The sequence below is a fragment of the Dendrobates tinctorius genome, unplaced genomic scaffold (genome assembly GCF_039654945.1).
Source record: "Dendrobates tinctorius isolate UK_male_01 unplaced genomic scaffold, ASM3965494v1 ptg000091l, whole genome shotgun sequence".
Lineage (NCBI taxonomy): Eukaryota > Metazoa > Chordata > Amphibia > Anura > Dendrobatidae > Dendrobates > Dendrobates tinctorius.
Genome location: NW_027361759.1, coordinates 4,899,849 through 4,913,750, shown reverse-complemented (window position 1 = coordinate 4,913,750; position 13,902 = coordinate 4,899,849). Strand labels below are relative to the sequence as shown.

At 48.1% G+C, this 13,902-nt stretch overlaps 1 protein-coding gene across 14 annotated transcripts in view; it reads right to left on the bottom strand.

Moving 5' to 3' along the window:
• The window catches only part of ABI3BP (ABI family member 3 binding protein), a 733,533-nt gene that overhangs the window by 555,550 nt on the left and 164,081 nt on the right, over nt 1–13,902 (bottom strand). For all 14 annotated transcript variants that reach the window (XM_073586187.1, XM_073586193.1, XM_073586188.1 and 11 more), the window contains exon 2: nt 12,510–12,689. In XM_073586187.1, coding sequence (XP_073442288.1) covers nt 12,510–12,689 — 180 coding nt within the window. The remainder of the gene's footprint in view (nt 1–12,509; nt 12,690–13,902) is intronic.

Below are 13,902 nucleotides of genomic sequence, written 5' to 3'. Positions count from 1 at the left end.
CCTCCCTGTGGTCACACAGGTTGGTGTTGTGAGTTCATTTTCCCCTTCATTACTGAGGCCCGAGGAACTCCCTCTTCTGGTAAAGAAAGGTAGTGAGCCTGATTATCAAACACCTGAGGCTGATGATGATGACTGGCTGAGTGGAGTTACTGACTGGATATAAGGCTGCCGACGCCCTTCTGCCCTGCGGGTGATTTCTCTGTGGGATCCTTGGAGACCAGTCTGAATTCCTGCTCCTCTAAAGCTAAGTTTGCTGCTCGGCATTTTGCTTTGGTGCTTTGACTTTGTTTTGCTTTGTTTTTCTGGATTTCTGCCATTCCCTGCTGGGGTGTGCTGAATTTATTTAGCTCTGTCTTCTGAAAATACCTGAGTGCTGATTTAGTTTTTGAAGCCTAGCTGCTTCAGGGCCTTTTTCATATCAGCTTGTTGGCTTATGTCTTTGATAGGGTTTTGGCAGATTGCAGACAGCAGCCTTCCTGTCCTTTCCTATCTAGGTAGTTTTGGGCCCCGTCTTTGCTCAGTCTATCTTTCTGTCTGTGTTAGTATTTTCATCTTGCTTCACCGTCATTATATGTTGGGGGCTGCCTATTGCTTTGGGGTCTGCTCTGGGGCAGTTTAGATTTCCCCTTTCTTTCTTTAGGCCTATGTAATTCTCCGGCTGTGATCGAGGGGTCTAGGGCATCGTAGGAACCCCCCACAGCTACTGCTAGTTGTGTTGATAGGTTCAGGGGTCTGCAATCTGATAGTTGCCAACTTCTCTGGTTATCTGGACTTAGCTTGTATTTCTGCTTTTGCCTTCTACGGTGACTCATTCATAACAGGTTGGCATACACAGGCTCTTCAGCCTCATAGTTATCTCACCCACGTCCTTTCCTCATGGCAGTTTCTCCATGCTGCAGACATCCATTCTGTCCAGGGAATCACCAGGCACGTGCAGCCATTACACACAGCCACTCCACATGCTGTTAGCCAGGAGATACATCTCCTAGCAGGACCTTACACAGCGGACCAACCAGGTCCCTCCATTCACCACATGTGACCTACCCTGGCCACCTTATATGGTCCATAGCCACGCCCACCGGGTCACATGGCTATGACCTCATCACAGGTCCTTGAACCATTCACACACACTTTGGAATAGAGTTCTTAAAGACACCCCCTGGGTGGGTTTATAGGTAACTGGGTCCGCCCGTCTCCCCAGTTACCTGGAGACTTCTCCCTGACACATTGACACAACATGTCAGCAGTATCACTGCTGATCAACACACACATCAGTCTCCATCTCAAGGCCACCCACCTTGAGATACATAATGGTCATTCATGACTCTGCCATTCATCCTCTCTCCTCGGACATCCACACAGCGCCCCCTAGCGGACACAGTGGTCACTAAACCACATAATATATATATGATATAGATATATAAATATAATATATATACAGTATATGGGTGTCAATACCAAGAAAACTAGTTGAACTCAGATTAATAAGCGGTAGCAAATATAAATAGTAGTACTAAGCTCAACAACCAAACACCTGACATGCATTTCACAAATGCTTCATCATGAGTGTTACTTATTACAAAGAAGATAGCCATGTGACAAGGAACTATTTTAATGTAAATGCCCTTATCTCTCAAGCTGGAGAAGACTTATTTTTCTATTGAACTGTACATTTTTCATCTCTTGTAGCTATCAGGTGCTTAAAGTATGCTGTGCCTGTATGGGGGCCACAGAAGCTGTCCTGAACCTCCAAACATGTCCCGGTTTAGTGTGTAAAACTGTATAAATGTGTGTGTGTGTATATATATATATATATATATATATATATATATATAGTTGGTTTGTAACGTTGCAAAGATGTGTACAAAATTTGCTATGTATATATTCTTATGGTGTTGTATAGAGAAAACGTAGAATTGTTACTAGGCCACTAGATGGAGATATAATAGTATATACAGTGTAGGATAAGAGTGCAAGGGATAGTAAATTAGTTAACATAGGCGGGGTTAGCTAGCTGAGGTGTAAGACAGGAAAAGTTCCTGGTTAGAGTCAGTCAGGACTAGGTAGCCCGAAGTGCTTGGGTGAGCTAAATGCCCGAGCTACTCAGCACCATACAACATTTAAGCAGGAGCTCAGCCATCCAGAGCCAGTGGGCCAATTCAGTTACAGATTCAGCAGCTACAGGAACTTGGGCCACAGGAGAAGTTACCGCATCACTACAGGGCAGGTCATTCACCAGGTTGCAGGTCATTGCTTGGGGTGATGCCCTCAGATCTGGGGCAAAACGGCTGAAGGAACACAAGTATGCAGTGAGGCTGGACAGGGAGGATGCTGAGAAGTTGATGGAAATGGTCTGACCCAGGCACGTGGCAGTGTGAAAAGGAGAGGATTGCAGGGAAAGATGAAGTAACGTGTAACGTACAAGCTGTCGATAATGTTGTAACGAATCTGGATGTGCTGCAATGTCATGAAAGTAAAGTAAAGTTTTTTGTTTTGAGTTGCACCTGGACTGTGTCTCGGTTTATTCAGAAGCCGCCGAAGGTGACCTTAAGGAATGGAGAATAGACCCTGAGTGCAGGGGACAGAGAGGCAAGTAAGCTAAAAGTGAAACATGATTTTTATGTACTGGAAGGCCAGGGAACACAAGGCCCGAAGAATGCAGCCATGACTACGGCCCTGGCTGACCTCTACATGCACTCCCATGGAAACAAAGTAAATTCTGTGATTTAAAAATTTTTGGTGGGGTCTTTCTGTGGTCAATTCCTACATGACGATGATGCTGTCAGAGATCACCATGTGTCTTCTTAAATAAGTGGGCAATTAGAATTTTATGCCCAATTTTCATAGCTGATCCTTTTGTTTTCTCTTTATCTGCTGCACCAAAGATAAATAGAAACTCCCCTTGAAAGTGACCAAACTTTAGCAGTTCAAGTTGAACAAACTTGACTTTTTTCTTTAAAACAGTGGCATGCCAACTTACTTGGCAGTTATTGATTGGACCTTATGGACTGCAACATGTCCACCAAAGAGTAAATGTGAGCTTTTTCCCATACTTCAGTCTTGCTCTTGGCCTCATAGAGACTTCTTCCTTCAACTGCCCGCCTAATGTTTGACCTTGTAAAGATCTGCCCCGTACTTTCATGGGTGCTCAATGCTGCAAGACCACTACCTGTTATAGATAGCCTGAACACCCTTGGCTGTGAACAGACAATATGCACTTCATCTAAAACTCTGAACCACAAAAGTATCATCCCAGGCAAAAGTTTGACTAACACAGTCGCAGTTCAATGCCTTGTTTAGATGTGTACTGTCTCTTTAGAGAGCAGTCACTTTGTTTGCACATTTAGTAGATGGATGGATGCAAATATCAATATTTAAAGGGGTTGCCCATCTCCTCAAAATGCTTACCAGAATTAAGCTGATATGGTATTTGGTTTTACTGTGTCATGGTGGTAACTCACATGACCACATGGCTATAGGAAGGTGCTAGTGAAGATTTGGTAGTTACTTAGTTAAGCCCTTCCAGGGTAAACCTCGTCAGTAGCGAAGTGGTTCCACACCCACCAGCATTACAGTAAGCTCACTCCATGGACCCTGCGGAAAAGACAAGATCTAGAGACTACAAGTCTCTTGTGCAAGTCTTGTATGAGGAGGTTTGTGCGCAATTTGAGCCTTAAGACCAGCTGATTGAGGTGATTATTGTGATGGCAACTCAGCTACAGGATTTGTCCATCTCTGAATCCATTGTGTCCTGCACATCAACTGCAGCAGGTTCTCCTTCCTTAGCATCAACATTGTCTTCAGTGGAGCTGCATGGAGTTCTAGTGTCTGCTGGAGTGGCTAAGCTTCAGCTTCCACTTCCATACCAATTTGATGAAGAGGTGACCCTAGGTTTGAAAGATTGCTTTCCAAAACTGATGACTGAAGTTACCCTGTCCTGACAGGAGAGGTTCTTCTCCGATGCTGCCCATCTTGATTCCAGTTTTGTGGGCAACTTTCGCCATCTGCATCTGGTCTGTCAACTTCATTTTCCTACACAACAGCTGGATCATCCCCTGTCTATTGTCTCCATTGAAAAACAGCTCCTGGTAGAACCTACTCATAATATCACTATATTTGCAGTCACCCTGCAGATCAGAACTCAGCATTCATTGAAAACTAGGTACTTCTAGATCTCTCATGGTTACGTTGACATTTGCATGTTGTTAAATGATCCACAAGGGCCAGGTGCTTCCATGGGGATTGTATTGTGCTACCAACTGATTTGTCAAGATGGTGCCCAAGATTCCTCCTTCCACACCTTCGTGCCTTTCCTCTCCACAAATTGGTTGGGTGTTTCCGCTATCCCTATCTGAAACTCATGTCTTGGCTTGATCATTTGATATGACTGATTTGGAGGAGGAACCACAAAACATCCCTTATCCATCAACGGTTGGGGCATCAGCTTCTGTCTTTTAAAGGAACAGTGCTCCAGGTAAAAGCTGTGTTCCTTCGAATAGGAGAAGTCTGCCGGGGGGACATGTGTCCAAGCTGGTCGGCCCTGTGGGCATACACAAGTCCTCCAGAAACAATCCTGCTGGGTCCCTTCTGTGCTGTCAGTTCCTCCTGTCCCAGTGATTCCCTCGGATGTGTTTGAACTGAAGAACTTTGGCTCTAAAGAAAGCTCTGGGGTGTTAGGCGTCGGATTCCTGGCACTGCACAGCGGGAATCCAGAGCCAGACATCCTGCGGTCTCCCATTCTTCCTCGACCGCTCCGGGTGTTGCTCAGCAAACACGGCGAGCCAGGCTTGCTGCTCAGACTCGCTCTGGCAGCCTGGATGTTGCTGCCACCTCTGGTGCAGCAATGACAGCGCAACCTGCTTTGCAGGGAACCGCTCCTGAGGCTAAGTCCTCATGCCGTGCTACTGGGCATGCCCGCAACTTGACCTCTCACTGGAGAGCAGGGGTCACATGCTCAGGTCCTGCGTCGGATCTGATTGGTCCTTCCCAAGCTAATGGAAGGTTCCGGAAGCGCATCGCTATAAAAAGCCCGCAGGGCGGCTCGGCGATGCGCTAGTGTAGACTTATCTTGCTATGTGTGTGAATGGTGACGGATGCATGGACTGGTGGCTGACTCATTATGAAACCCCTTCCCTTGGATAATACGATTGGTGACAGAGTGTGTTCTTAGGTCAGCACCAGGTAGAGGCAAGCTACGCCACAGTGCTCCTTCGCCTACATTAGCGTCCGTCGGTGCCCGGTCCTCGGCGCCGATGCTTGCGGCTATAGTTGCCGCTGCGCTGCATTAACAGCAGCTATTGGTGTTCGCGGCTGCGACGCCACACTCTGACTCCTGTGACGATAACAGGGCCAGCACCTTTGTATATATTTCTGGCAAGCGACTCGGTGTCTGAACAGAGCCGCTCCTAGCATTCGGGTGACGTTAACCCGTGCGCACTACTTCACCTTCTGGTGCATCTGCCATTGCCCAGCAGCGGTCTTACCAACTACCGCACGGTGGACCCCGGGTGGCAAACGCACCTCTTATTATTTTATATCTGGTGCGTTCCACCGACCATAACATTACACTAGCGCCAGGGTCTGGCTGGCAATGGCAGACGTGCAGCAGCTGCAGCGCTACATTCGGCAGCTGGAGAGCAGGTTGGCGGCTATCGAGAGCACCAACTCAGCTGCGAATGCTGCGCTAGCTGCCACCCAGACGGTCGCTGAGGCCGTCTCACGTGTACCCACACTCTTGCCCTCGCCGACAATCTCTTCCCTCCCGCTCCCCGATAAGTTTTCGGGTGAAAGCGCCACCTGTAGGGGATTCGTCAGTCAGTGCTCCATTCACCTGGAGTTGCTGGCTGCACGGTTTCCTACAGAGCGGGCTAAGGTGGGCTTCATTGTCTCCTTATTGTCTGGCCGGGCATTGCAGTGGGCCACGCCATTGTGGGAAAGTGATGATCCTGTGGTTCAGGGGCCTGCTCAGTTCCTCGCGGCTCTGAAGCAGGTCTTCTTAGGACCACAGGTCACGCACGATACGGCTCTCCAACTGTTGTCATTAACACAAGGGTCACTCTCGGTTAGCCATTATGCTGTCCGGTTTCGGACATTGGCTTCCGAATTGGAGTGGCCGGACAAAGTATTAGTCCCAGTGTTCTGGAGAAGCCTAGCTGAGCACGTCAAGGATGCTCTAGCTACCCGAGATATTCCCACAACTCTGGAGGAATTGATCGCCGTCTCCACCCGTATTGATCTCCGGTTCACGGAGCGCGGTTTGGAGAGGACTCTATCCAGACGTAAAATTAACCTGGCTCCCACCTTTACCGAACCGCTGAGCCATTCCGCACAGGAGTCTCCCTCCACCGAGCCCATGGAGGTATCTCGCACCGGCACTAAGCCACGTCAGGTGCGGGGCTCCGTGCGCTGTTATCACTGCCAACACTTTGGCCACACGGCTGGCACATGTCCTCAGCGGCCGAAGGGATGACCCCGTTCCATGGTTGTAGGTGGTGGCCAGTCCCAGATGGAGTCCTTTTCGCCTAAGCCGGTATTCCGGGGTACCCTAGATAACGGTTCCTCCACCTGGGAGGCAGAGGTCACTCTGGATTCCGGGGCCGAGGGGAACTTTATGTCCTCGAGTTTTGCCCAGAGTCACACTATCCCTCTGGTATTACTCCCACAACCTCTGACCATCAGGGTGGTGGATGGGGCACCATTGCCGTCTCGACTGACCCATCAGACGGTCCCACTCGGTCTCGCCATGTCCCCCTCACATCGGGAGACCCTGTCCTTGCTTATTATGCCTCATGGCATCGATCAGGTACTCCTTGGGGTTCCCTGGCTTCGTTGTCACTCCCCTCACATTGATTGGGCTTCGTGGAGAATATTGGGCTGGAGCAAGGACTGCGAGGGTAGGTGTCTCAGGGACAGTCTTCAGGTAGCGTCTACGGAGCTGCCTACAGACCTCTCCATGCTCCCTGAACCTTACCATCAATATGCGGACGTCTTCTCTAAGAAGTCCGCGGAGACACTCCCGCCGCACCGTCCCTATGACTGCCCGATTGACCTCCTGCCAGGCACAGAACCTCCTCGAGGTTGTGTTTACCCATTATCTCTCCCGGAGACGGAGGCAATGTCCCAATACATCCAGGAGAACCTGGCACGGGGCTTTATCAGGAAGTCGGTGTCACCGGCCGGGGCAGGCTTCTTCTTCGTTCAGAAGAAGAGCAGAGAGTTACGCCCTTGCATCGACTACCGGGGTCTCAATGCCATCATGGTAAATAATAAGTACCCTCTCCCGTTGATCTCCGAGTTGTTCGACAGGTTGCGTGGGGCGCGACTCTTTACTAAGCTAGATCTACGAGGGGCATACAACCTGATCCGTATTCGCGAGGGAGACGAGTGGAAGACAGCTTTTAATACTCGGGATGGCCATTATGAATATCTGGTCATGCCCTTCGGCCTTTGTAATGCGCCCGCTGTCTTCCAGGACTTCGTCAACGACGTCTTCCGTGACATGCTTTCTACCTCGGTGGTGGTCTATCTGGATGACATCCTCATCTTTTCGCCAGATTTGCCCACCCACCGGAAAGATGTCTGCAGGGTATTTGACCGCCTACGGGCGAATTCCCTGTTCGCCAAGCTGGAGAAGTGTCAGTTCGAGCAGGAGTCCTTGCCATTTCTGGGCTACGTCATCTCGGCCCAGGGGTTGGCTATGGATCCGGCCAAGCTGCAAGCGGTTATGGACTGGCAGGAACCCATTCTCTTAAAGCGGTGCAGCGCTTTTTAGGGTTCGTTAACTATTATCGCCAGTTTATACCCCACTTTTCCACCCTGGTAGCTCCTTTGGTTGCTCTCACGAAAAAAGGAGCTAATCCTAAGGCGTGGACCGAACAGGTTTCTAAGGCCTCTTCCTCCGTAAAGTCCCACTTTGCAGGCGCTCCCATTTTACACCGTCCCGATGTGGATAAGCCGTTTATCCTTGAGGTAGACGCTTCTTCCGTCGGTGCAGGAGCAGTCCTTTACCAAAAGGATGCTCAAGGTCGGAAGCATCCCTGCTTCTTCTATTCTAAGACCTTCTCACCGGCGGAGAAAAATTACTCCATCGGTGACAGGGAGCTGCTGGCCATGAAATTGGCTTTTTCCGAGTGGAGACATCTCCTGGAGGGAGCCCGGTTCCCCTTTCAGGTCTTCACGGACCATAAAAACCTGGTCTATCTTCAGACGGCCCAACGCCTGAATTCCCGTCAGGCCAGGTGGTCGCTCTTCTTTTCTCGCTTCCGCTTCACCCTACACTACCTCTCCGGGGAGAAGAACGTCCGAGCAGATGCCCTCTCACGCTCGGTGGTCTCAGCGGAGGAGGGAGAAGCGGAGCCTTGGTTAATTCTCCCTCCAGAGAGTTTTACGACCGTGGCTCCTATCGCTCTCGAGTCGGTACCGCCAGGAAAGACCTTAGTGCCCCCTCGGCTACGGCCAGAGGTTCTTGCCTGGGCACATGCCTCCAGGCTAGGTGGCCATTTTGGTAATAAACGGACCACCGAACTCCTGGCAAGGTCATATTGGTGGCCGCATATGGCTCGAGACGTCAAGGCATACGTGAAAGCATGCGTCTCGTGTGCCCGGAACAGGCCCTCTAGACAGAGGCCAGCGGGGCTCTTGTTTCCCCTGCCAGTAGCGGATAGACCATGGGAAATGGTGGGCATGGACTTTATAGTTGGCCTGCCCAAGTCCAGTGGCAGTACGGTCATCTGGGTGGTTACCGACCATTTTTCCAAAATGGTACATCTGGTGCCACTCGCACGCCTACCCTCCGCCCGAGGTCTGGCCGTCCTGTTCATTAAGCATGTATTCCGTTTACATGGTATGCTGGACAAAATCGTAAGTGACCGAGGTCCCCAGTTTGCGTCTCGTTTTTGGAGGGAGCTCTGCAGCTTACTCAGCATCGAGCTAAATCTGTCTTCCGCCTACCATCCCGAGACGAATGGCTTGGTCGAAAGGGCCAATCAGACCTTGGTCACCTATCTACGACATTTTGTCTCTGCCAGGCAGGATGACTGGGCATCCTTGCTGCCTTGGGCTGAGTTTGCCCTAAACAATGCGTTGGCCGATTCCACTGGTCAGACGCCCTTTCTCCTAAATTATGGTCAACACCCTCGCGTCCCTGTCCCAATGCCGGTGTCCTCCGCTGACTCCAGGGTGGCAGACTGGGCAGTGGAGGCCCGGGACATTTGGGATCGCACGCAGGATGCTATCCGGGCATCTAAAGAAAGGATGAGGGCGTCCGCCGACACGCATCGGCGACCCGCACCAAGCTTCTCCCCTGGCGACATGGTGTGGCTCTCCACCCGGAATATCAAACTGCGGGTCGAGTCTCCCAAATTCGCACCACGTTACATTGGACCGTTCAAGGTCCTCGAGCGACTTAGCTCAGTGGTCTACCGCCTGGCTCTTCCTCCACATTTGGCCATATCGGACATGTTTCATGTGTCCCTCCTCAAACCAGTTCACATGGTCCGGTTTTCTGAACCATCCACCGGGTCATCAGACTTATCGTCTGACGAGTTTGAGGTTAACGCCATCGTGGGGCGCAGGTTTGTCCGTGTCAAAAAGTTTTATTTGGTGGACTGGAAGGGTCATGGTCCCGAGGCTCGGACCTGGGAGCTGGTGGAGAACATTCATGCACCGCTCCTGATCGCAGCTTTTGAGCGCAGTGAGGCTCAGAGGGGAGGGGGGGTAATGTTAGGTGTCAGATTCCTGGCACTGCACAGCAGGAATCCAGAGCCAGACATCCTGCGGTCTCCCATTCTTCCTCGACCGCTCCAGGTGTTGCTCAGCAAACACGGCAAGCCAGGCTTGCTGCTCAGACTCGCTCTGGCAGCCTGGATGTTGCTGCCACCTCTGGTGCAGCAATGACAGCGCAACCTGCTTTGCAGGGAACCGCTCCTGAGGCTAAGTCCTCATGCCGTGCTACTGGGCATGCCCGCAACTTGACCTCTCACTGGAGAGCAGGGGTCACATGCTCAGGTCCTGCGTCGGATCTGATTGGTCCTTCCCAAGCTAATGGAAGGTTCCGGAAGCGCATCGCTATAAAAAGCCCGCAGGGCGGCTCGGCGATGCACTAGTGTAGACTTATCTTGCTATGTGTGTGAATGGTGACGGATGCATGGACTGGTGGCTGACTCATTATGAAACCCCTTCCCTCGGATAATACGATTGGTGACAGAGTGTGTTCTCAGGTCAGCACCAGGTAGAGGCAAGCTACGCCACAGTGCTCCTTCGCCTACACTAGCGTCCGTCGGTGCCCGGTCCTCGGCGCCGACGCTTGCGGCTATAGTTGCCACTGCGCTGCATTAAGAGCAGCTATTGGTGTTCGCGGCTGCGACGCCACACGCTGACTCCTGTGACGATAACAGGGCCAGCACCTTTGTATATATTTCTGGCAAGCGACTGTGTCTGAACAGAGCCGCTCCTAGCGTTCGGGTGACGTTAACCCGTGCGCACTACTTCACCTTCTGGTGCATCTGCCATTGCCCAGCAGCGGTCTTACCAACTACCGCACGGTGGACCCCGGGCGGCGAACGCACCTCTTATTATTTTATATCTGGTGCGTTCCGCCGACCATAACATTGGGAGTCTGCTGAAAGCATATGCACCCCTGACATTTTTGAGAAGAGCCTCTGTTGGTCTGGCCACAAAAGGGGGTGGCGAACGGGGGGGGTACTTTCACTTCAGTAACTCGCATGCCTCCTCAGCACCGCCTTAGTCATTGTGGTCACTACGCTGCTTCTCTTTGTGTCAGAAAACAAAGAACCATACCATATAAACCAAAAATGCTGTGAGACAACTAACCATGTGGTTAGGTCCAGGAAAACAAGAGACGGACACTCTGAAATATATCATAAACCAAAAAAACTTGGAGTACAAAGTACAAATATCAATAAAAAGATATAAATTTATTGAACTCGCAAAATATCAAAAAAGTCAAAACATGTAATAGATTACATACATAACATGGATATTATAGACAAATGTCACAAAAACAGGATCAGGTAGAAAAATTGGCACACATGACCTGACAGCCAAAATAATAGATATAGTAAAGTGCTAAGTGCTAAACATCCTATGGGCAATAGCGAGGTAACGATCAATACATTCAAAATATGTTCAATAAGTGCAGCCATCACTCAAATAAGTACTAGATCAACCCAACACTAAGTGTGCTTACCCATAGTGAATGCTGTCAGGACACGACACATGCCGCCACCAACGTGCATTTCGCCTCGCTTTCTCAAGGTGCGGTCAATGAGGGTTGGATTTCCAGCCAATCACCAACCAGCAGGTGCTACATCAGGCATCTCAGCCCTCCATACTTTGGCCAGAGCTTAGGTTCCAGTTTTCTGTTAGCATCTAGTTCCCAGTCAAGGTGTTTTGTTGTTTATCCCTCCTGTTACTGACCCAGCTGGTCTTCTTGCCCTGTCTGTTCTCTCTGCTCCTGACGTCGGCTATGTATCCTGAACTTGTGCTGCCTGCCCTGACCCTGGACCGTCTGACTACGCTTCTGTCTCTCCCCTTCTGTACCTCTTATACCTGATCTAACCCCTGGGTCGGAGTGGCACCTAGTGGATATTCTGTGGCCCAAGCCTATCCTCACTATCAGAAGTGCTAGTGAAGACCAGGTAAACCTTCCAGGGTAAGACAGGCCAGTGGCGCAGTGGGTCCACAGCCACCAATGCTTGTGCTGTGTATGAAACAATGGGATTGGTGTCAAACTGGCTACATCATGAGTATCAACATAGTGATGAAGAAATCAAACTTATTTTGAAGGCTTGCTTAATTATCCAATAAAACATCACATTAGTTGTAAACTTCTACTTTTAATGCAGCTATAAGTACAAGACGTGTAATATTGTCTGAGAACAATGGTGTCTATAGTCACTTACAGATGGGTACAAGGTATTTGAATGATTAATATTTTTTCCAACCAGCTGCTCAAAACTAAAGCAGCCCAGCCACAACTTTACTGAGAGCCACATCTTTGGCAACATGAATGACAGAAAAAATATTTTCTGCTACCAAAGAAGGTCCCATGACAAAATAATGCTTTACAGAGCAGTCATGAAATAAATGAGTGGAAATTAAACTATATAAAAATGATGGAAAACAGTTTCTCCCCTAAGCCATATCCATCTTTATGTTTATACCTTCCTGCTTATATACACAAACTTTACATGAGAACAATGTATTTCCCTTCCAAAACAGTTGGTTTTGAGAAGTGAAGCTATGTTGTAGAGTCATGTTCATGGTCAACTTACTCCACATATGACAGGTATTTATCTATATGCAGTTTTTTATATCTCAACAAGCACTAACTCATTTTAGTATTTAAAAATCCTTTTCATTTCACACTACAAATCCTATTATCGGTGGTTAGCATAATATACAACCAATTTCCTTGGGAATCTTTGTTCTATGACAAAATACTATAAATGACAAATAATATATTTTCATAAAAAACAACAATAACTTACCAACATCTGTTATATATGACTTCCCGTTATCTGGCCATTGGATATATTGGTTTGAAAAGTAATTGCTACCATATCCCAGAATGAAACCTTCGAGCTTGATATTTTGGTTTGGCCGGTGAAATTTCATTGTCAGTGTATCACCAGTGATGTTAATATGGGCCTTCATGTTAAGTTTTTTCACTGCGAGAAAGAAATGTACATTAAGGTTAATAATAAATGATGAAAATGCTATTACTTACATTTAACATGTGGAAATACTGCTGTATCTACTGATTTTCAATAACTGCCAGATCTTACTTATTAACCAGTGTCATAACCCTGATAATGTCAATTTAGCATTCAGGAGTCTAAAAAGCGGTGTGATGTTGGTAATTGATCTTTATTCAAATTGGTGTTTAATCATATATTACGTATTTTACATCCGGCATTCATGTTTCCCATAAGCACCATTTTATGTAAAGACACATGCTCATAATACTACTACAAATCCATACTGCGAAACCATAATCTGTGATATTATTGTTAAATTATGTAGTGTAAATATAATAAAATAGCCTTACACAACTGACGAAATAAGTAGCAAGAGAAATTACATGTAATCAACACCAATGAATAAACAGTGAGACAAACGGAGAACGGTCCCTCCCTACCTATAAGATCTTACTGGATAAATAATTAAGCATATATAGGCATTTAGGAACCAATAATGTACCAGAAAGTGCCTATAAATTCACTCAGGGAACTATGGAGGATTTTCTTCTCCAAAATCTGTGAGACAAGAACATTGTGATTTATTCACTTAAATGCATGTTATAGAAGTTTCCTTCCATGGAAGCACTGATTTCACGGAGGCTCCATATGACCCCATACCTGCCCAGTAATACCATGACTCTGCGTAGTATCTTATATTTTTGGCATTTGTATAATTGTGCATAGTTGCCATTGGTATAATACAGGGGTGGGCAATTCATTTTTCAGAGGGGCAGGGGTCTGCTAAATATTAATCACAATAATTTTAACCCCTTCACGATGCAACCCATTTTAGTTTGTGCATTTCTGTTTTTTGCTGCTCTTCTTCTCAGAGCCATAACTATTTTATTTTTACATCAATATGGCCATGTGAGGGCTTGTTTATTGCAGGACGAGTGGTAATTTTGAACAACACAAATGCTTTTATCATACAGTGTACTGGAAAACGGGAAAAAAAGTTCCAAGCATGAGCCCCCAACACAGCCCGTAGATACAGTATAATCCCCACACAGTCACCCCAAATACAGTATGAGCCACCCGCATCCCCATATATACAGTATGAGGCTGAGCTGTCACATAGCCTCCCTATATACAGTATCAGCCCCTGCATAGTCTCCCTATATACAGTATTAGCCCCAACACT